The sequence below is a fragment of the Elephas maximus genome, chromosome 2 (genome assembly GCF_024166365.1).
Source record: "Elephas maximus indicus isolate mEleMax1 chromosome 2, mEleMax1 primary haplotype, whole genome shotgun sequence".
NCBI lineage: Eukaryota > Metazoa > Chordata > Mammalia > Proboscidea > Elephantidae > Elephas > Elephas maximus.
The window spans coordinates 59,542,030-59,562,733 of record NC_064820.1 but is presented as its reverse complement, the minus strand read 5'-3'; the positions used below and the strand labels follow the sequence as shown (position 1 = coordinate 59,562,733).

Below are 20,704 nucleotides of genomic sequence, written 5' to 3'. Positions count from 1 at the left end.
CACTTCCTGGCCGGCAGAACCACCACAGCCAGCCAGGAAGCTTAGAGGTAGAGCAGTGGGGAGAGGATTGGGGATGGGAAAGTGTATATCTCTGGCTACCAGGTGCTCTGTCTCCTGCTGGGAGCTCGGTGAAGCTGCTTTCCCATGTTCCCTGTCCGCCAATCCCTGACAGGAGTCTAAGATGGTGGATCTGTGCTACTCCTCACTCTCTGTCATCTGTCAGTTTCTTATTCCATTCGGCGCTTGGCTGAGTTCTTTATCTCTTCATTTGACACTTCAGGTTCCAATAATGACATTTGTCTCTACTTTACTTAGTTTTTTGGGTCTTTGCTGTGGAGGTATGATGTGGTGCTTCTGTCTATGATGCCATGTTGGCCAGAAACTCAGGTTGAATTTTTTAACATTAACATATATTATTATTTTTAGAAAATGCATTAAAGCTATATTCCTAAATAAATATTTAAAAGCTACTGCGCTACAGCTTAATGAAAACAAGTGCATATATTGGTAATAATCAGATGGATAGGTGTCGAGCTATGGTCCACATGGCCCTGGGGATGGTGGACAAGATGGAAAGGGTGAGAGCAGCAAAGGGGACCACCAAGCAGGGTGTCAGTGTTTGTGGTAACAGGCAGAGGGAACGGAGCTTGGACACAGGAATCTTGGAATCTTGAAACTAGAAAAGACCTCAAAGGTTGTCTTTGGTTGCTGGCAGTGCAAAAATGGCCCCCTGGGTTATGCTGTACAGTGGTTTCACGTACAGGCTCTGGAAGCCAATTGAGTTTGAATCCTGGCTTTGCCTCTTAGTAACCCTTTGCCTTGGGAAAATATCTTACCTCTCTGTGCCTTTTTTGCATCTGTAAAATGAAGACAGTACTATGCCTATAACACAGGGATTGTCATGACGGTTAAATGAACTAACACATGTAAAGCACTTTAAAAATGGCAGGCAGGAAGGCAGAGTCAAGATGGCGGAATAGACAGCTGCTTCTATCCAGCCCTCTTTACAACAAAGACCCAAAAAAACAAGTGAAACAAGTATATTTGTGACAAGCTGGGGGCTCTGAGCATCAAAGGCAAGCTTGGACAAGGAACTGAGGGGCAGGGGGAGGGAGAGGCCGTTCAGAAGTGGAGAAGAGTTACTGGACCTGAATCGCAGGGAGCACTCAGGCACCATTCCTGGGACGGCGGTGGTGGCGGCAGTAGCGGTGGGCGGGTAATAGCATTCGGCCACAGTTTCCTCAGGGATAAGCAGCCAGCCACACAGCCTATTCACATTTCTGGAACCTGAGGAGAACCGCGTTCTCGGCAAAAGCTAAGTACTTACGTATATTTTACCGTGCCCCCTCCCACCCCCAAGCTGGCTTCAGTGGCTGAATTCCTGGGACTGAGATAGACCCTGGTGAGCACCTGGAGCCATCCTCCCAGCCTTGGGGAAGGAAAAAATTTGCAGTTGGCAGAAAAAGATAATTTGCTAGCTCCATTAACCGGGGGAGCTCAGGACAGAAGCGGCTCCTGTCCATGCATAAACTGTGCATGGGCCTTGAGCACCTTTCCCTTCTGCATGGACCTGTGTGGGCCTATTTTGGGAGAATAGGCCCTTGTTGGCAAACTCCTACCATTTCAGCTGTGTGGTGGAGAGGTGGGTGTTTGAGGTTTGACATTGCTTTGCCTATTAAACAAGGTCCTCACCTACCCACATCAGGGACCTAAGGACTGGTAGCTCCACTCACATCACCCAGCCACCTGCAACAGGGGTCCAAAGATAACTGGTACCTCCCAGCCCTTACAGCCAAAAACTTTGAGTGCCCACGGTCCCTCTCTAAAACCCACCCACCAGCATGCTCTAGGGAACAGAGACACGTTTTCCTCAGAGACACTTGGGGGTTGGTTCTCAGCCCCCTGCCTTGTTCAGAGCATGACCCCCTGCTGCAATCACATACCAGTATATATGCCAATCACCCCTGCCCCTCTAAGACTGTAGGACAGAGCCTGTACCACATACTTGATGGTCAGCTACCTGGAAACCTGAGCTGAATTCATACAAGAAAACGGAATGGACTCCTAGACTGATATACCTGATAACAGCTCTAGCCAGCTAGGGACAGGACACCAGACCTCCAAAGGTGAAAATAATCAAGCTAGCTCACTCAAGCAACCCATAGGGGTATACCAAAGCAAAACAAAGAAGGCAGCTATGACACAGTAAGCAAGCATAAACTAAATACAATAACTTATAGATTGCTCAGAGACAACAGCCAATATCAAGCCACATAAAGAAACAGACCATAATCACCTCAACAGGCTCTCAAAACAAAGAATCCAGGGATTTTCTAGATGAAAGTGCATTCCTGGAATTACCAGATGCAGAATACAAAAGTTTAGTACACAGAACCCTTCAAGGCATCAGGAAGGAAATGAGGCAATACGTGGAACACGCCAAGGAACACACAGACAAAGCAACTGAAGAAATCAGAAAGATTATTCAGGAACATAATGAAAAGTTTAATAAGATGGAAAAATCCATAGACAGACAGCAATCAGAAATTCAGAAGATTAACAACAAAATTACAGAATTACATAACTCAATAGGAAGTCAGAGGAGCAGAATTGAGCAAGTAGAAGCTAGAATTTCTGAACTCAAAGATAAATCACTTGGCAGTAATGTATTTGAAGAAAAATCAGATAAAAGAATTAAAAAAAATGAAGAAAGCTTAAGAATCACATGGGACTCTAACAAGAGAAATAACCTATGAGTGATTGGAGTAACAGAACAGGGAGGGATAATAGAAAATATGGAGAAAATTGTTGAAGATTTGTTGGCAGAAAACTTCCCTGATATAATGAAAGATGAGAAGATATCTACCCAAGATGCTCATCAAACTCCACATAAGGTAGATCTTAAAAGAAAGTCACCAAGACATATTATAACCAAGCTTGCCAAAACCAAAGATAAAGAGACAATTATAACAGCAGCAAGGGATAAACGAATAGTCACCTACTAAGGAGAGCCAATAAGAATAAGCTTGGACTACTCGGCAGAAACCATGCAGGTAACAAGTCAATGGGGTGACATATTTGAAAAATTGAAGGAAAAAAATTGCCTGCCAAGAATCATATATCCACCAAAACTGTCTCTTAAATATGAAGGTGAAATTAAGACACTTCCAGATAAACACAAGTTGAGGAAATTCGTAAAAACCAAACCAAAACTACAAGAAATACTAAAAGGAGTTCTTTGGTTAGAAAATCAATTAATATCAGGTATCAAGCCAAGACTAGAACACTGGGCAGAGCAACCAGAAGTCAACCCAGACAGGGAAATCCAAAAAAACAAAGCAAGATTATAAAAAAAAAGAAAGGGAAAAAAAAAGCCCAAAACAGGGTAACAGCGATGTTATTATATAAAAGAAGACAACATTAAAATAATACAGAGAGACTGAGAAATGTAATCATACACCTTCCATATGGAGAAGAAGATATGGCAATACAAAGAAATAAAAGTTAGTTCTAAATTTAGAAAAATAAGGGTAAAAAATAAGGTAACCACAAAGGAGACAAACAATCCTACTCATCAAAATAAAATACAAGGGAAAAACACAGACTCAGCAGAAACAAAATCAATAACAACAAATATGAGGAAAGGACAATATATAAAGAAAATCTACTCAGCACATAAAATCAAGGGGGAAAAAGAAACTGTCAACACACAAAAAAACACATCAAAAGGATGGCACTAAATTCATACCTATCCATAATTACCCTGAATGTAAATGAACTAAATGCACCAATAAAGAGAAAGAGAGTGGCAGAATGGATTAAAAAACAAGATCCGGCTATTTGCTGCCTACAAGAGACACACCTTAGACTTAGAGACACAAACAAACTAAAACTCAAAAGATAGAAAAAAATATACCAAGGAAACAACAATCAAAAAAAGCAGGAGTGGCAACATTAATTTCTGGCAAAATAGACTTTAGAGTTAAATCTATCAGAAAGGATAAGGAAGGACACTATATAATGATTAAAGGGACAATACACCAAGAACATATAACCATATTAATTATTGATGCACCCAATGACAGGGCTGCAAGATACATAAAACAAACTCTACCAGCATTGAAAAGTGAGATGGACAGCTCCAAAATAATAGTAGGAGACTTCAACACACCACTTTCGGTGATGGACAGGATATCCAGAAAGAAGCTCAATAAAGACACGGAAGATCTAAATGCCACAATCAACCAACTTGACCTTGTAGACATATACAGAACACTCCATCCAACAGCGACCAAGTATACTTTCTTTTCTAGTGCACATGGAACATTCTCTAGAATAGTCCACATATTAGGTCATAAAGCAAGCCTTAGCAGAATCCAAAACACTGAAATATTACAAAGTACCTCCTCTGACCATAAGGCCACAAAAGTGGAACTCAATAACAGGAAGAGCAGGGAAAAGAAATCAAACACTTGGAAACTGAACAATACCCTGCTCAAAAAAGACTGGATTATAGAAGACATTAAGGATGGAATAAAGAAATTCAGAGAATCCAAGAGAATGAAAACACTTCCAAACAGGACCTTTGGGGCACAGCAAAAGCAGTGCTCAGAGGCCAATTTATATCAATAAATGCACACATCCAAAAAGAAGAAAGGGCCAAAATCAAAGAATTATCCCTACAACTTGAACAAATAGGAAGAGAGCAACAAAAGAAACCCACAGGCACCAGAAGAACACAAATAATAAAAATTAGAGCTGAACTAAATGAAGTAGAAAACAGAAAAACAATTGAAAGAATTAACAAGAACAAAAGCTGGTTTTTTGAAAAACTCAACAAAATTGATAAACCACTGGCCAAACTGACAAAAGAAAAACAGGAGAGGAAGCCAATAACCCGAATAAGAAATAAGATGGGAGATATTACAACAGACCCAACTGAAATTAAAAGAATCATATCAGATTACTATGAAAAACTATACTCAAATTTGAAAACCTAGAAGAAATGGATGAATTCCTAGAAACACACTACATACCAAAACTAACACAGAGGTAGAACAACTAAATAGACCCATAACAAAAGAAGACATTGAAAAGGTAATCAAAAAACTCCCAACAACAAAAAAGCCCTGGTCCAGACAGTTTCATGCAGATTTCTACCAAACTTTCAGAGAAGAGTTAACACCACTACTACTAAAGGTATTTCAGAGCATAGAAAAGGACAGAATACAACAAACTCATTCTATGAAGCCACTATATCCCTGATACCAAAACCAGGTAAAGATACCACAAGAAAAGAAAATTATAGACCTATATCCCTCATGAATGTAGATGCAAAAATCCTCAACAAAATTCTGGCCAATGGAATTCAACAATATATCAAAAAAATAATTCACCATGACCAAGTGGGATTCATATCAGGTATGCAGGGATGGTTCAACATTAGAAAAACAATTAATGTAATCCACCACATAAATAAAACAAAAGACAGGAATCACATGATTTTATCAATTGATGCAGAAAAGGCATTTGACAAAGTTCAACACTGATTCATGATAAAAACTCTCAACAAAATAAGAATAGAAGGAAAATTCCTCAACATAATAAAGAGCATTTATACAAAGCCAACAGCCAACATCACCCTAAATGGAGACAGCCTGAAAACATTCCCACTGAGATCGGGAACCAGACAAGGATGCCCTTTATCACCACTCTTATTCAATATTGTGCTAGAAGTCCTAGCCAGACCAATTATGTTAGATAAAGATATAAAGGGCATCCAGATTGGCAAGGAAGAAGTAAAAGCATCTCTATTTGCAGATGACATGATCTTGTACACAGAAAGCCCTAAGGAATCCTCCAGAAAACTACTGAAACTAATAGAAGAGTTCAGCAGAGTACTAGGATACAAGATAACCATACAAAAATCAGTTGTATTCCTCTACACCGACAAAAAGAACATCGAAGAGGAAATCACCAAATCAATGCCATTATTGTAGCCTCCAAGAAGATAAAATACTTAGGAATAAATCTTAGCAGAGATGTAAAAGACTTATACAAAGAAAACTACAATACACTTCTGCAAGAAACCAAAAAAGACTTACATAAGTGGAAGACCATACCTTGCTCATGGATAGGAAGACTTAACATTACAAAAATGTCTATTCTACCAAAAGCGATCTATACATTTAATGCAATTCCGATCCAAATCCCAAGGACATTCTTTAATGAGATGGAGAAACAAATCATCAACTTCATATGGAAGGGAAAGAGGCCCTGGATAAATAAGGCATTACTGAAAAAGAGGAACAAAGTGGGAGGCCTTACTTTACCTGATTTTGAAACCTATTATACCGCCACAGTAGTCAAAACAGCCTGGTACTGGTACTACAACAGATACATGGACCAATGGAACAGAACTGAGAATCCAGAAATAAATCCATCCACATATGAGCAGCTGATATTTGACAAAGGCCCCAAAACAGTTACATGGGAAAAAGACAGTCTTTTTAACACATGGTGCTGGCATAACAGGATATCCATCTGCAAAAAAATGAAACAAGACCTATACCTCACTCCATGCACAAAAACTAACTCAAAATGGATCAAAGACCTAAATATAAAATCTAAATGATAAAGATCATGGAAGAAAAAATAGGGGCAACGTTAGGAGCCCTAATACATGGTAGAAACAGTATACAAAACATTATAAAGAATGTAGAAGAAAAACTAGATAACTGGGAGCTCCTAAAAATCAAACACCTATGCTCATCCAAAGACTTCACCAAAAGAGTAAAAAGACTACCCACAGACTGGGAAAAAGTTTTTAGCTATGACATTTCTGATCAGCACCTGATCTCTAAAATCTACATGATACTGCAAAAACTCAACTGCAAAAAGACGACCCAATTAAAAAATGGGCAAAAGATATGAATAGACACTTCACTAAAGAAGACATTCAGGTAGCTAACAGATATATGAGGAAATGTTCACGATCATTAGCCATTAGTGAAATGCAGATCAAAACTATAATAAGATTTCACTTCACTCCAACAGGGCTAGCTAGCATTGACCCAAAAACACAAAATAGTAAATGTTGGAGAGGGTGTGGAGAGACTGGAACACTTATACACTGCTGGTGGGAATGTCAAATGGTACAACCACTTTGGAAATCCATTTGGCACTTCCTTAAAAAGCTAGAAATAGAACTACCATAGGATCCAGCAATCCCACTCCTTGGAATATATCCTAGAGAAATAAGAACCTTTACACGAACAGATATATGCACACCCATGTTTATTGCAGCACTGTTTACAATAGCAAAAAGATGGAAGCAACCAAGGTGCCCATCAACGGATGAATGGATAAATAAATTATGGTATATTCACACAATGGAATACTACGCATCAATAAAGAACAGTGAGGAATCTGTGAAACATTTCATAACACGGAGGAACCTGGAAGGCATTCTGCTGAGTGAAATTAGTCAGTTGCAAAAGGACAAATATTGTATAAGACCTTATTATAAGAACTTGAGAAACAGTTTAAACTGAGAAGAAAACATTCTTTTGTGGTTACGAGAGGGGGAAGGGAGGGAGGGTGGGAGAGGGGCACTCACTAATTAGATAGTAGATAAGAACTACTTTACGTGAAGGGAAAGACAGCACACAATACAGGCGAGGTCAGCACAACTGGACTAAACGAAAAGCAAAGAAGTTTCCTGAATAAACTGAATGCTTTGAAGGCCAGCGTAGCAGGGGTCTGGGGACCATGGTTCAAGGGGACATCTAAGTCAATTGGCATAATAAAATCTATTAAGAAAATATTCTGCATCCCACTTTGAAGAGTGGCGTCTGGGGTCTTAAACGCTAGCAAGCAGCCATCTAAGATGCATTAATTGGTCTCAACCCACCTAGATCAAAGGAAAATGAAGAACACCAAGGACACAAGGCGATTATGAGCCCAAGAGACAGAAATTGCCATGTGAACCAGAGACTTACATCATCCTGAGAACTAGATGGTGCCTGGCTACAGCCGATGACTGCCCTGATAAGGAACACAACAGAGAATCCCTGAGGGAGCAGGAGAACAGTGGGATGTTGTTGTTAGGTGCCGTCGAGTCGGTTCCGACTCATAGCGACCCTATGCAAAACAGAACGAAACACTGCCCGGTCCTGAGCCATCCTTACAATCATTATTATGCTTGAGCTCATTGTTGCAGCCACTGTGTCAATCCACCTTGTTGAGGGTCTTACTCTTTTCCACTGACCCTGTACTCTGCCAATCATGACGTCCTTCTCCAGGGACTGATCCCTCCTGACAACATGTCCAAAGTGTATAAGACGCAGTCTCGCCATTCTTGCCTCTAAGGAGCATTCTGGCCATGCTTCTTCCAAGACAGATTTGTTTGTTCTTTTGGCAGTCCATGGTATATTCCATATTCTTCACCAACACCACAATTCAAAGGCGTCAACTCTTCTTCGGTCTTCCTTATTTATTGTCCAGCTTTCACATGCATATGGTGTGACTGAAAATACCATGGCTTGGGTCAGGCGCACCTTAGTCTTCAGGGTGACATCTTTGCTCTTCAACACTTTGAAGAGGTCCTTTGCAGCAGACTTATCCAATGCAATGCGTCTTTTGATTTCTTGACTGCTGCTTCCATGGTTGTTGATTGTGGATCCAAGTAAAATGAAATCCTTGACAACTTCAATCTTTTCTCTGTTTATCATGATGTTGCTCATTGGTCCAGTTGTGAGGATTTTTGTTTTCTTTATGTTGAGGTGTAATCCATACTGAAGGCTGTGGTCTTTGATCTTCATTAGTAAGTGCTTCAAGTCCTCTTCACTTTCAGCAAGCAAGTTTGTGTCATCTCCATAACACAGGTTGTTAATGAGTCTTCCTCCAATCCTGACGCCCCGTTCTTCTTCATGTAGTCTAGCTTCTCAGATTATTTGTTCAGCACACAGATTGAATAGGTATGGTGAAAGAATACAACATTGACGCACACCTTTCCTGACTTTAAACCAATCAGTATCCCCTTATTCTGCCTCTTGATCTACGTAAAGGTTCCTCATGAGCACAATTAAGTGTTCTGGAATTCCCATTCTTCGCAGTGTTATCCATAGTTTGTTACGATCCATGCAGTCGAATGCCTTTGCATAGTCAATAAAACACAGGTAAACATCCTTCTGGTATTCTCTGCTTTCAGCCAGGATCCATCTGACATCAGCAATGATATCCCTGGTTCCACGTCCTCTTCTGAAACCGGCCTGAATTTCTGGCAGTTCCCTGTCGATATACTGCTGCAGCCATTTTTGAATGACCTTCAGCAAAATTTTGCTTGCGTGCGATATTAATGATATTGTTTTATAATTCCCACATTTGGTTGGATCACCTTTCTTGGGAAGAGGCATAAATATGGATCTCTTCCAGTCAGTTGGCCAGGAAGTTGTCTTCCATATTTCTTGGCATAGACGAGTGAGCACCTCCAACGCTGCATCTATTTGTTGAAACATCTCAATTGATATTCCATCAATTCCTGGAGCCTTGTTTTTCGCTAATGCCTTCAGAGCACCTTGGACTTCTTCCTTCAGTACCATCGGTTCCTGATCACATGCCACCTCTTGAAATGGTTGAACATCGGCTAATTCTTTTTGGTATAATGACTCTGTGTATTCTTTCCATCTTCTTTTGATGCTTCCTGCGTTGTTTAATATTTTCCCCATGGAATCCTTCACTATTGCAACTCAAGGCTTGAATTTTTTCTTCAGTCCTTTCAGCTTGAGAAACACCGAGCGTGTTCTTCCCTTTTGGTTTTCCATCTCCAGCTCTTTGCACATGTCATTATAATACTTTGTCTTTTTGAGAGGCCCTTTAAAATCTTCTGTTCAGTTCTTTTACTTCATCAATTCTTCCTTTTGCTTTAGCTGCTCGACACTCAAGAGCAAGTTTCAGAGTTTCCTCTGACATCCATCTTGGTCTTTTCTTTCTTTCCTGTCTTTTCAGTGACTTCTTGCTTTCTTCATGGATGATGTCCTTGATATCATTTCAGAACTCATCTGGTCTTCAGTCACTGGTGTTAAATGCGTCAAATCTATTCTTGAGATGGTCTCTAAATTCAGGTGGGATATACTCAAGGTCATATTTTGGCTCTCGTGGACTTGCTCTGATTTTCTTCAGTTTCAGCTTGAGTTTGCATATGAGCAATTGATGATCATTTCCACAGTTGGCCCCTGGCCTTGTTCTGACTGATGATATTGACCTTTTCCATCATCTCTTTCCACAGATGTCGTCAATTTGATTTCTGTGTGTTCCATCCGGTGAGGTCCATGTGTATAGTCACCGTTTATGTTGGTGAAAGAAGGTATTTGCAATGAAGAAGTCGTTGGTCTTGCAAAATTCTATCATTCCATCTCCAGCATTGTTTCTATCACCAAGACCATATTTTCCAACTACTGGTCCTTCTTCTTTGTTTCCAACTTTCCCATTCCAATCACCAGTAATTATCAATGCATCTTGATTGCATGTTCGGTCAATTTCAGACTGCAGCAGCTGATAAAAATCTTCTATTTCTTCATCTTTGGCACTAGTGGTTGCTATGTAAATTTGAATAATAGTCGTATTAACTGGTCTTCCTTGTAGGCATATGGATATTATCCTATCACTGACAGTGTTGTTCTTCAGGATAGATCTTAAAACGTTCTTTTTGACGATGAATGCAACACCATTCCTCTTCGCGCTGTCATTCCCAGCATAGTAGACTATATGATTGTCCAATTCAAAATGGCCAGTACCAGTCCATTTCAGCTCACTAATGCCTAGGATATCAATGTTTATACGTTTCATTTTATTTTTGATGATTTCCAATTTTCCTAGATTCATACTTCGTACATTCCAGGTTCCAATTATTAATGGATGTTTGCAGCTGTTTCTTCTCATTTTGAGTCGTGCCCCATCAGCAAGTGAAGGTCCTGAAAGCTTTACTCCATTCACGTCATTAAGGTCGACTCCACTTTGAGGAGGCAGCTCTCCCCCAGTCATCTTTTGAGTGCCTTCCAACCTGGGGGGCTCATCTTCCAGCACTATATCAATGTTCTGCTGCTATTCATAAGGTTTTCACTGGCTAATGCTTTTCAGAAGTAGACTGCCGGGTCCTTCTTCCTAGTCTGTCTTAGTCTGGAAGCTCAGCTGAAACCTGTCCTCCACGGGTGACCCTGCTGGTGTCTGAATACTGGTGGCATAGCTTCAAGCATCACAGCAACACATCAGAGCAGTGGAATGCAGACCCCAAATTCTCATAAGACCAGACTTAATGGTCTGACTGAGACTAGAGGGACCCTGGTGGTCATGGACCCCAGACCTTCTGTTGGCCTAGGACAGGAACCATTCCCAAAGCCAACTCTTCAGACATGGATTGGACTGGACAATGGGTTGGAGAGGGATGCTGGTGAGGAGTGAGCTTTTTGGGTCAGGTGGACACTTGACACTACGTTGGCATCTCCTGCCTAGAGGGGAGATGAGAGGGTGGAGGGGGTTAGAAGCTGGTGAAATGGACACGAAAAGAGAGAGTGGAGGGAGAGAGTGGGCTGTCTCATTAAGGGGAGAGTAATTGGGAGTGTGTAGCAAGGTGTATATGGGTTTTTGTGTGAAAGACTGACTTGACTTGTAAACTTTCAGTTAAAGCACAATAAAAATTATTTAAAAAATGGCAGGCACTTAGTAAGTAGTTAACAAATGTGAGATAATACTATTATTGTTATTACCGTTACTATAGTTGAACATTTTTGTGTTTGCCCATGATGTAACCTTGAGATATATCCTTTCTCCCCTACCCCATACCTGCAGATCTCCTTCAAGTCTCAGTTCAAAAGCCACCCCCTCCAGGAGGGCATCCCCAACTCCTCCTCTTTTCCCCAAGGCAATATAAATTCCTGTTGTCTTGAGCATCGGTAGGTTTTTGTTCATAACACTGACCCACCCTAATATGTTCTCAGGGTTGACTGTTGTTAGGTGCCATTGAGTCGGTTCTGACTCATAGTAACAAAACACTGCCAGGTACTGTGTCATCCTCATGATCATTGTTATGCTTCAGCCCATTGTTGTAGACACCGTGTCAATTGATCTCATTGTGGGTCTTCCTCTTTTTCGATGACCCTCTACTCTACCAAGCGTGATGTCCTTCTCCAGGGATTGATTCCACCTGATAACATGTCTAAAGTACGAGAGATGTAGTCTTGTCATCCTTGCTTCCAAGGAGCATTCTAGCTATATTTCTTCCAAGACAGATTTTCATTCTTTTGGCAGTTCATGGTATATTCAGTATTCTTCACCAGCACCATCATCCAAAAGCATCAATTCTTCTTCAGTCTTCCTTATACATTGTACAGCTTTCCCATGTCTATGAGGTAATCGAAAACACCATGGCTTGGGTCAGGCATGCTTTAGTCTTCAAGGTGATGTCTTTTCTTTTTAAGATTTTAAAGAGGTCTTTTGCAGCAGATTTGCCCAGTGCAATGTGTCTTGATTCCTTGAGTCCTGCTTCCATGGATGTTGATTGTGGATCCAAGTAAAATGAAATCCCTGACAACTTCAATCGTTTCTCTGTTTATCATGATGTCGTTTATTGGTCCAGTTATGAGGATTTTTGTTTTCTTTATGTTGAGGTGTAATCTATACTGAAGGCTTTGGTCTTTGATCTTCATCAGTAAGTGCTTCATGTTGTCTTCACTTTCAGCAAGCAAGGTTGCATCATCTGCGTAAATGCAGGTTGTTAATAAGTCTTCCTCCAATCCTGATGCCATGTTCTTCTTCATATAGCCCAGCTCCTCAGATTATTTGCTCAGCATACAGATTGAGTAAGTATGGTGAAAGGATACAACCCTGAAGCACAGGTTTGACTATCCACAGGGAAATCCTACCATTCTACCTGGAAGAAATATTCTAGGTGATAAACTCACAAAAATACAAGCCAGTCTAGGAATACAAGAAGTCTAGGCAGGCCTGGGGCCATCAACGGGAAGTGGGTATAATGGTTCCAGGGTATTCTACATGCCCAACTGGTGACTATAATGACAATCCATAAAGAGAGATGAAGGAAAAAGCAGAAAAATAGAAGTGAGTCAATTAACGTTTCCAGATTTTCATTCTATTGCTACTTCTTGTCCAACATGGAGCCTAGAACTAACACTTCTGTGAAAAGATAAATCATTTGGACCATGTGTTATTGGGCCTTTATCATTCTTAATTTCTAAAGCAGGGGTCAGCAAACTGTAACCTACAGGCCAGATATGGCCACCTCCTGTTTTTATATGACCCACAAGCTAAGGACAGTTTTTACATGGCTAAAATGTTGCGAAAAAAAAAAAGAGAATATTTTGTGGCATGTTCAAATTACATGAAATTCAAATTTCAGTATCTATAAGTGAGGCTTTATTGGAACATAGTCACACATATTGTCTATAGCAGTTTGTGTGCTACAACAGTAGTGTTGTGTAGTTTTGACAGAAACTATATGGATTGAGAAGCCTAAAATGTTTACTACCTAGCCCTTTACAGAAAAAGTTTGCCAATCCTTGTTTTAAAGTATCTCTTTGACAAAGATACTCATTAACATATAGATACTGTTAAGAATATTATTTGCTTTTCCCTTTCTTCTGCTCTAAAACATACAGTATACTTCCCTTATAACACCAGTTACCAATTTATGAGGAGTAAAGTGGTTAAGAGCAGCTAACCAAAAGTTCGGCAGTTCAAATCCATCAGCCACTTCTTGGAAACCATATGGGTAGTTCTACTCTGTCCTATAGCATCACTATGAGTCGGAATCGACTTGACAGCAATGCAATAATGACTGATGAAAAACACACACACACACAGAGTACATATAAAGATCTTGTATAGAAAAAAAAACTTGGAACTACAGATTCTCTTTTATAAACAGCAAAAGACTTAAAGATCATCTTATAATGACTCCTGACATGGATCCTCTTATTCCTAAGGAAGCATGAAGGAAGTAATGGGCTTTATGAGCTATTTTCAGAATTTTAAAAAATCCCTGTGCAAACTCACTAAGACATCTAACTTTTGGCCAGGATTGTTAATAAATTAGAATAAAAAGGGATCCTTGAGAGAGTGAAAAATTTGGAAATCACTGTCCTAGTAGAATACTGTTTGACAAGGGTTACACAGCAAATTAGTGGAAGACTGAGTTAATTTTGCTTCTTGGTGCTGAATTTATCCTACTTACTATGTCTGGATCTGTGAAAAATGAATTGTGCTATAACACTTTCTGAAAAGAGAAGGAGCATAATTGAATATAGTAAGTAAACAGATTTTTCTGCTATGCTTACAACTGGTCACTAAGCCAATCAGGCAATCCTAAGAGCAGGCCATAATGTGGCTGTATCTTCCCTCAACTCTGTGTCTGCAGACCTGTCAGTATGGCTTTAAATAACCAAGAAGTCACCCCAGCCACCAGATGCAGCATAAAGCTCACCCAGAAGCTGTCATTGAGAAAGTGTTTTACTTCATAAGTGACTTGAATCATGACAAACCAGGAGACTCTGCCTCCTCTCCTTACTCCCACTAATAGCACACAAGCTTCTCCTACTTACCAAGTTCTGTAAACTGTGTACCATGTGTCATAGGCTTCCTTTTCTGGACTCCAAGTGCAAGTTAAATTGCACCTATAGTAGAAGATGCAAGAAATGTTCTCAGGCTTATGTGGCAGAGCTAAAAAAAAAAAATTACACAGACACAACAATTTCAGTTCATGATAGATACTGTCACCATGGAATATTTTTATGAAAGCAGATGAATTGAAAGCTAGGTTTGTTGGTTAGCTGTTAGGTACCATTGAGTTGATTTGTTGTTGTCTTTGGGTATCAATAATTTGTTGTTGGGTGCTATCGAGTCGATTCCAACTGATAGCAGCCCTATGGGACAGAGGAGAACTGCCCTACAGGGTTAAGGTGTAATCTTTATGGGAGCAGATCACCAGGTCTTTTCTCCTGTGCAGCCACTGGGTGGGTTCGAACCACTGACCTTTCTGTTAGCAGCCAAGTGCTTTTCCCTTATCAGGTCTATGGAAGGTATCTAATTCCATTTCTCCAATTATTACCTTTGAAGAGTTAGATTTCTAGTTAAAAATAAACTTTCTATATTCATACTCAAAATTAACATTTGAGAAGCCAAAATTAAAGCACCAGGCAAATATAAAGTGTTAGTGAAATACTAAGTAAAACATCAAATGGCAGAACCATTCCAGATAATTGGGTAGTGAATGATGTGGCCAGAAGAAAAAAATACAAATTGCTTAACTGTGCCACACTTAAACCTTACAAATCAATATTTTTCCCTAGAAATGTGTATAATAGAAAAAATTTCTGATATCTTTAGCTGCATTTTCCCATCTTACCAATTTTGTTCCTTCTGGTTCCCCACCCAGTAGTATCCATCCCTTCATAAGAAGAGTAGACACTGCCATCTAGAAAGGAATCTGGACCTTCAAGGAGCCCATAGGTAGAATTCAAGGGTCTATAAACTTCTACGGGAACTTACGTCCTTGAAATGCAGAATTTCTTCCCATTGTGAATGTAGGTAACAAACTATAATGATATCAGTACTTGTGACTTTGTCATCACTAAAAATCACAGTTATTTTCATACTACATTACAGTTGTTGCAGATACCTTCAAATATCAAGAACCACTGTCACTGTTTATCAGTTACGGTAATTATTAGACATAAATTAAGGTAATCATTAGGTTGCGCAGCGGTTAAAAGCTCAGCTGCTAACCAAAAGGTCAACAGTTCGAATCCATCAGCTGCTCTTTAGAAACCCTACGGGGACAGTTCTACTCTGTCCTATAGGGTCGCTATGAGTTGAAATTGACTCGTCGGCAACAGGTTTTTTTTTTTTGTTAGTATTTACTGTGTTAACAAAAAAGCACATATATTACTATGTTACAAATTTGTTACCTCCTGTTTTTTAACAGGGAGTCAGTAGTAAAGCATTCTAGGATGAGTGGCATTCATTATTTTGTTTAAGTTTGGAGATTTTCTGATTTTTAAAAAGGCTCTAAATGTGTGTGTGTATGTGTGTATACATTTATACATTTTGGTCAGTGAAATGAGTATTGTCCACATTGGTAAAGGGGCCACTGTCAATGACAAGAGTGAGGGAGAGCTAAGTGTCTCCAATGTTGTCCCAACATTTTTGGCTCTTTCCAGAGAGGCTGCCTTCCTCTGAGTCTTGCACATGAGCTGGGCACCTGAAGCACCCACCTGTCAGCAGTTGTCACACAAACTTTCTATCTTTGGTATTTTACATGTTGAAAACCAAGGACAAACTGGTGCTCTCCAAACCAAATGCTTAAAAAGACCAAAAGTTAACTGGACTTGAACCAAACAATACGGCACATTACATACATGGAGATTAGAAGCTGGACTATTAACTTATTCCTTAAAGAGCACACACAGCTTGAAACCTTCACTGCTGGATCCTTGGGTCAGCAAACAGGATATTAACAAATTTGACACCTCACCGCCGCCAATGGGATGTGCAAAATCCTGCCAGAGGGTCAGCCAGCAAGTCCCAGGAGAAGTGACTCTCTCATTGTCCAACTCAGGCATGTCCTGTTTCCAGGGCTCAGAGATAACACGGGCTCTGTGTGTGTGTGTGTGTGTGTGTGTGTGTGTGTGCGCACGTTTCCTAAGTCCTTCAGCCAAGTCTAACAAATATTCATATATTGTAGCCTTCCCCTCAACCTTCATTTCACTAATACCCAAAAATGACACTAACTCTTAGCAAGATTTCAAAATTGATCTTTTCCTGTCAAACAGAAAAAGAAGTCTTTCCCTGTCTCCTCATAATATTCTTTGGTCTTATACTATTCTCATTACAGCCTCCTCAGGATACCAATTTTATTTCCTTCTTCATTCTCACTCTATCTTGCATTGGCTGACTCCAAAGTGAGCCAGCTGAAAAACCAATATGGGAATGCAGGAATCCAAATATCCTGCCTGCCTCAGTAAATCCTGGTCTTTCCTGCTTTTCCCTGAATACTCCTCCTTAGCTCCTTCAGAAGCTTTAATTAACAGATATTAAACATTGTAGGCCAGAATAGGAATTAAATATCTGGATTCCAGAATCGTAAGTGTCACCAGGTATCAGGAGAAGAGAAAGTGACTCTATAAATGATTTTCCACTCAACCTGGGCTATTTTTATAGGGCTACATGTGTTTTGCCATTGTCTTTAAGGTACTGCTTGGCATATGGCAGGAGAGAGCAGTATTCTTGCAGAGGCCACTTTATATTGGGATTACAGAGATTTGTGGTATATGCAAAACAAGTACTCATCAATATTTCCAGTGCTCATCAGTATCTCTTCTTCCTTGTAATTAAACAGGCAATCAGTGTGCCTATTTTAACTCTAATTCAACTAATCTCTAGCCAGAATATCAACTCTCCATCAGAAGGCTGTCACAAATGTGTAAAATTGTTACAAAGCAATGAAGGGCCCTTTACCTCTGTCATACTTTCTCCAAAAAAACATAATCCCAGCCTAATCACAAGAAAAGCAACAAACAAGCCCAGTAAACGAATAATTTATTTTATAAGGATCAGTACAAAGCTGGTTCCTCTGAGGCAGGGTTGAAGATGTCCCAAATGTCTAACTTTTCCAAGCTGCTGTATCACTCTATCATGTCTAACATCAACTACTCCCTCTCACCTCAGTACTTTCCCTCTTGTCTTTGGGTTCCCTAATTCGCTGCAATGTCTCACAAAACTCACAAACTGTATAATGGAAATGGCTCACGCAGTTGTGGAAGCTGGCAAGTCCCAAATTCGTGGGTCAGGCATAGACTTCTCCTTGATCCTCAGTCTCTGCCCAAAGGCACTCAGCTTTCTTGCTCCATGGGCCAGGAAGCCCACTGCACCGTCTCCTGCGGGTCTTTCCTGTGGGTCTCTCCTTCTTTGCTGATGCTGGGATCTCTCTCTCTGCTCTGGAATTGGCTCTCTTTTAAGGAAAAACTAACTAATCCCCTTGGTAGGCCACAATTACCCTACCACACAATCATGTGGGTGGGAGTTACAAGACCATGGCTAGAAAGGCAACACAAAAAAGTAATTGATTGCACCCATATTGGGGGACATTCCACAGGATACTTGGCCAGTACTCCTCAAGACTGTCAAGGTCATGAAAAACAAAGGAAGACTGAGAAACTGTCACAAACCAGAGTAGCCTGGGGAGACATGACAACTCAATGCAATATGTACCCTGAATTGGGTCCTGGAGCAAAAAGAAAATACTAGTGGAAAAAAAATGGTGAGATAAAGTCTTGAATTTAGTTTATAGTAATGTATCAACCAATATCAGTTTTTTATATTTGACAAGAATACCAGGATATTATACGATGCTAACAATTGGGGAAAACTAGGTGAGAGGTGTTTGGGAAGTCTTTGTATTATCTTTGCAACCTTTCTGTAAATCTAAAATTATTCAGAAATAAAAATATTTATTTCGGAACAATGGAGAACTGAAGGCTAGATGTGTCACTCCCTTCTATCAATACTTTCTCCACACCTTCAAATAAAACACAGCTATTTCTTTATTTCTAGAAATAAGGCGAAATATTCATTAACTTTCCTCTAAGAAAGAATGGAAGAGTATGCATTACCTCTGTTCTTGCTCATTAGAGAATTTCCCTTTTGTTTTCAAAATTAAAAAGATGTTCTAAATCTCCCTTTTGCTCTCTAGGTTCATATCACCTCGGTGCTGTTGCAAAGTGTTTTGAACAATGTCTTGAAATAGAAAAGGGCAGGCCTGAGCAGACGCCAAGGAAAGGATATTTCAGGTGGGAAGTGGGGTAGAAACCGGAACCTGTTATGTAGGAGATGGTATATTGTAAAGAGTGATAAGAAGAGAAGGAGACAGAGATAAAAGATAGGAAAAGAAAAGAAATAGTAATTTGATGGGAGCCACAATGCACATAATTAGAAATTTAGACTGTGTAAGTAGCAATTTCTGGTTCCTGGGCTGGCCAAGAGAGGTTAGATGGAAGGATGAGACACTAGCCTACCTGCCCCTATTGTCTACAAACCTCCTGAGTGCCACAGGTGTAACCCCAGGGAACTGACTGCAGGCAGGCCATGCCAGAACTGAGGTCTGGCATACATTTTCACTCTCTGGGTCACTACCGCCCTCTTGGTGACTCCCAATTACTTCATAGTATCTAATCTACCTTATCAATGCCCAACCCCCACTTCTATCCTTTTCTCTGGTTTTAATTAAAAAAAAAAAAGATGTGATCAAACTAATGGATCTCAGATCTGCAAGACATTGTGCAGATAGTAGGCTCATTGGCTTCAACTGGAACTTGTAGAAATATGTTGCTTCATCATTTCCCTTTACATTCTTGGAATTTATGGCAAATAGTGTGAAAATTGTATTTTTGTATATATGTGTGTGTTTTATATGAAGCATTTACTATTGCTCTAAAACCTTTTGGGGGTCACATCTTCCTTTGATAATATGATAGGCCATTGTGCCAGATAATCACAGCCACAGGTATACATGCACATACACACACACACACAAATTCAGAGGGTTCACAAATTCTCCGTTGCCATCTGTGGATGTCCATGGTTCAAGTGTTCCTTTGTTCCGAAGTTAACAATTCTTGTCCAGAGAAGGTAACAGGAATCACATGACCCATAAAAGGACCCAAGCCATCCTACCTGCCAGGCTGAAACTGTAGAGTAGAGGGAATATCCACAGTGCCGAGGCCCACATCATCCCTGAGTTACCACAGGCAGGCTGGGGAGACAGCTGAAACTGTCATCAGTCAAGAGTTAGTTTGCTTCCTATCTCTTTCAATAACTCTATTTCTAGTTACATTAAACAGATTCTAGGCCTTGGGGAAGTGAAGGGTTATTTGTTTATTTGGCTATTGTCACATAGATTCCTTCACAATTACTCCACAATTACATCAACCCCAGTCAATGTTTTAAAAATGTGCAGTTACAATGAATTTTCCTTTTATCCATAATCCACTCCACTATGTAACATGCAAAGTACACCAGCTGCCAAGAGTATGTGCCAGGAAAAAAGTACTGTGAGTCTGTATGGAGCTGAGGGCATCCTCTGGCCTCTACCTCAGTTCTGGAGCTAACCAGCCAAGTGGAACAACTCATAGTTTCCCAAGATACCCATGTTATTTCTTATCTTGTTTTTGTACATGCAGTTACCCCCACCCAGAATATCCTTCCCACCCTATTCCTGGGAAATTAATCCATCCTTCTAGACTCATCTCAAGGCTGGCCTTCTCTGAAAGGATGGAGTCAACCAATTAGTCAGTCCCTTCTTTGTGCCCCCGTCCCTACAACTACACATCGGCTGTATTTCCACTATAGTACTTGTTACACAGGATAGTATCTTGCCATATATACAGGGAGCTCCTGAAAGTAGAACCTCTCTTACTCATCTCTGAAGTCCCAGCAGTTAAGGCAGTGCTTGGTACATGGTTGTTGTTGTTGTGTGCTGTAAAGTCAATTCCGACTCATAGCAACCCAACAGAACAGAGTAGAACTGCCCCATAGGGTTTCCTAAGCTGAAATCTTTACGGAAGCAGAATGCCAGGTCTTTTCTTGCGTGGAGCAGCTGGTGAGTTCAAGCCGCTCACCTTTTAGTTAGCAGCTA

At 40.2% G+C, this 20,704-nt stretch overlaps 1 protein-coding gene across 1 annotated transcript in view; it reads right to left on the bottom strand.

Moving 5' to 3' along the window:
• The window catches only part of IL31RA (interleukin 31 receptor A), an 80,960-nt gene extending 61,129 nt beyond the window's left edge, over positions 1–19,831 (bottom strand). Inside the window, exons 1-2 of the mRNA XM_049863907.1 lie at positions 19,744–19,831; positions 14,616–14,733 (exon numbers count right to left, since the gene is read on the bottom strand). Of these exons, the coding sequence (XP_049719864.1) occupies positions 14,616–14,733; positions 19,744–19,801 (176 nt within the window). The 5' untranslated portion in view covers positions 19,802–19,831. The remainder of the gene's footprint in view (positions 1–14,615; positions 14,734–19,743) is intronic.
• Positions 19,832–20,704: the final 873 nt, after the last annotated feature.